Source organism: Haplochromis burtoni, unplaced genomic scaffold (genome assembly GCF_018398535.1).
Source record: "Haplochromis burtoni strain Fernald_Lab_line unplaced genomic scaffold, NCSU_Asbu1 Contig_5433, whole genome shotgun sequence".
Taxonomy (NCBI): Eukaryota; Metazoa; Chordata; class Actinopteri; order Cichliformes; family Cichlidae; genus Haplochromis; species Haplochromis burtoni.
Genome location: NW_024587794.1, coordinates 1 through 1,735, shown reverse-complemented (window position 1 = coordinate 1,735; position 1,735 = coordinate 1). Strand labels below are relative to the sequence as shown.

The 1,735-nt window shown below is 47.8% G+C and overlaps 1 protein-coding gene across 1 annotated transcript; it reads left to right on the top strand.

Moving 5' to 3' along the window:
* Positions 1 to 382: 382 nt before the first annotated feature.
* On the top strand, positions 383 to 1,648 carry LOC102291251 (piggyBac transposable element-derived protein 4-like; the record flags this gene model as incomplete). The annotated part of the gene is made up of 1 exon (XM_005953566.1): positions 383 to 1,648. A coding segment is annotated over exon 1 (1,266 nt), but the record flags the coding sequence as incomplete, so codon positions are not given.
* Positions 1,649 to 1,735: the final 87 nt, after the last annotated feature.

The following is a 1,735-nucleotide window of genomic DNA, read 5'->3' as shown; positions in this document are numbered from 1 at the left end:
TTTGGATCCAATGAGCACAATATTAGGTACAGCACAACCATAGACATTTTCAGTGGTTTTGAATGCAGGACATGGTTATCTTACTATGCAAAATACGTGACAATAAAACATCTAACCACCATAAAATGGTATTGTGTGTGTCTGTGTGTGTGTGTGTGCATGTGTGAGTGTGTGTGTGTGAGTGAGAGAGAGAGAGAGAGAGAGGGAGAGAGAGAGATTATCAAAGGCCAAAGGGGCTGTGTTTATGTTTTTTTTTTTTTGAACGAGAGAGCCTCCTCTCTCTTATTGGATGCATGGTATAGCATGTTTATGCAGGTGCACCTTTGAAGTCTATGAGAATACTTTGCAGCCTGGTCTGAGTGGTCATTTCTGCACAGACACCATGAAGCGCGCACTGAGTTTAGAGGAGGCTGTTGCTGCAGTTTTGCACTCTTCAGATAGTGAAAAAGATAGCACAGGCAGTGGAGATTTTTCTGACAGCGAAGAAGGGGAGGAATATTTGCCAGGCACCGAGGAGCTTTGCAGCTTGTCTGAGGAGGAGGAGGAAGAAGAGGAAGAAGAGACAGGACTGGAGGCTGACCATCAGTGGAGCTCTAGAAATGGAGCAATCATGTGGCAACCCACCCATGAAGAGGTCCTGCCATTTTTTCCTCCACCCATTTTGACCCCAGGACCAACCCACTATGCTATTGCAAGGATCAGTAGCCCTGTGAGTGCGTTCAGTCTTTTTTTTGCGGAGGACATTATGCAGTTAATCCTGCATTTTACAAACCTGCAGGGCAAGAGGTCAGTGAAAGACTGGAGGGACACAGATGAGGAGGAGCTGCGGGCCTACATGGGGCTTCTGATCCTGGCTGGCCTGTACAGGTCGCAACATGAAACCACAAGCAGCCTGTGGGATGGGGAGACAGGACGTGTTCTATTTCCTGCCACCATGTCAAGGAAAAGATTCGCACAAATTAATCGGGCAATCAGATTCGATGATCGACTTTCTCGCCCAGGTCGCTACAGGGGGGACAAGCTAACTCCCATAAAGGATTTATGGACCAAATGGAGCGACCGCCTGCCCAAATTTTTCAACCCAGGGAGGGATATATGTGTAGATGAACAGCTGGTCCCTTTTAAGGGCCGCTGTTCATTCAAGCAGTATATGCCCTCCAAACCGGCTAAATATGGGCTAAAGATCTGGGCCCTCTGCGATGTGCAGACCTCCTATGCCTGGAGGCTTCAAGTGTACACAGGAAAGTCTGCATCAGCGAACAGAGAGATCAACCAAGGCATGCGGGTGGTGCTTGAATTGACAGAGGGGCTGGAGGGCCACACAGTCACCACCGACAATTTTTTCACTTCATTTCCTCTTGCAGAGGAACTGAGGAAGAGGAGGATGGCCCTGGTGGGCACGGTGCGGTTGAACAAACCTGAGCTGCCCCCACAGCTGCTGAACATTCGAGACAGAGACGTTATGTCATCTCTCTTTGCCTTCAGCCGCAACAGGGCTGTCGTATCTTACGTCCCCAAAAGAAGGAAAAATGTTGTTGTGCTGAGCACCAGGCACCGTGAGCCTCAAGTCCAGGACTTTGGAAAGAAAAAGCCACAGATCATTCTGGACTACAACAAATGCAAAGGGGCTGTGGACCATCTGGACCAGGTAAGCACAATTATAAGTCATTCATTCATGCCAAATTGTTTACTGTTTCTCATTGTTATAACTGATAAAGTCAGATAATGTGATTAT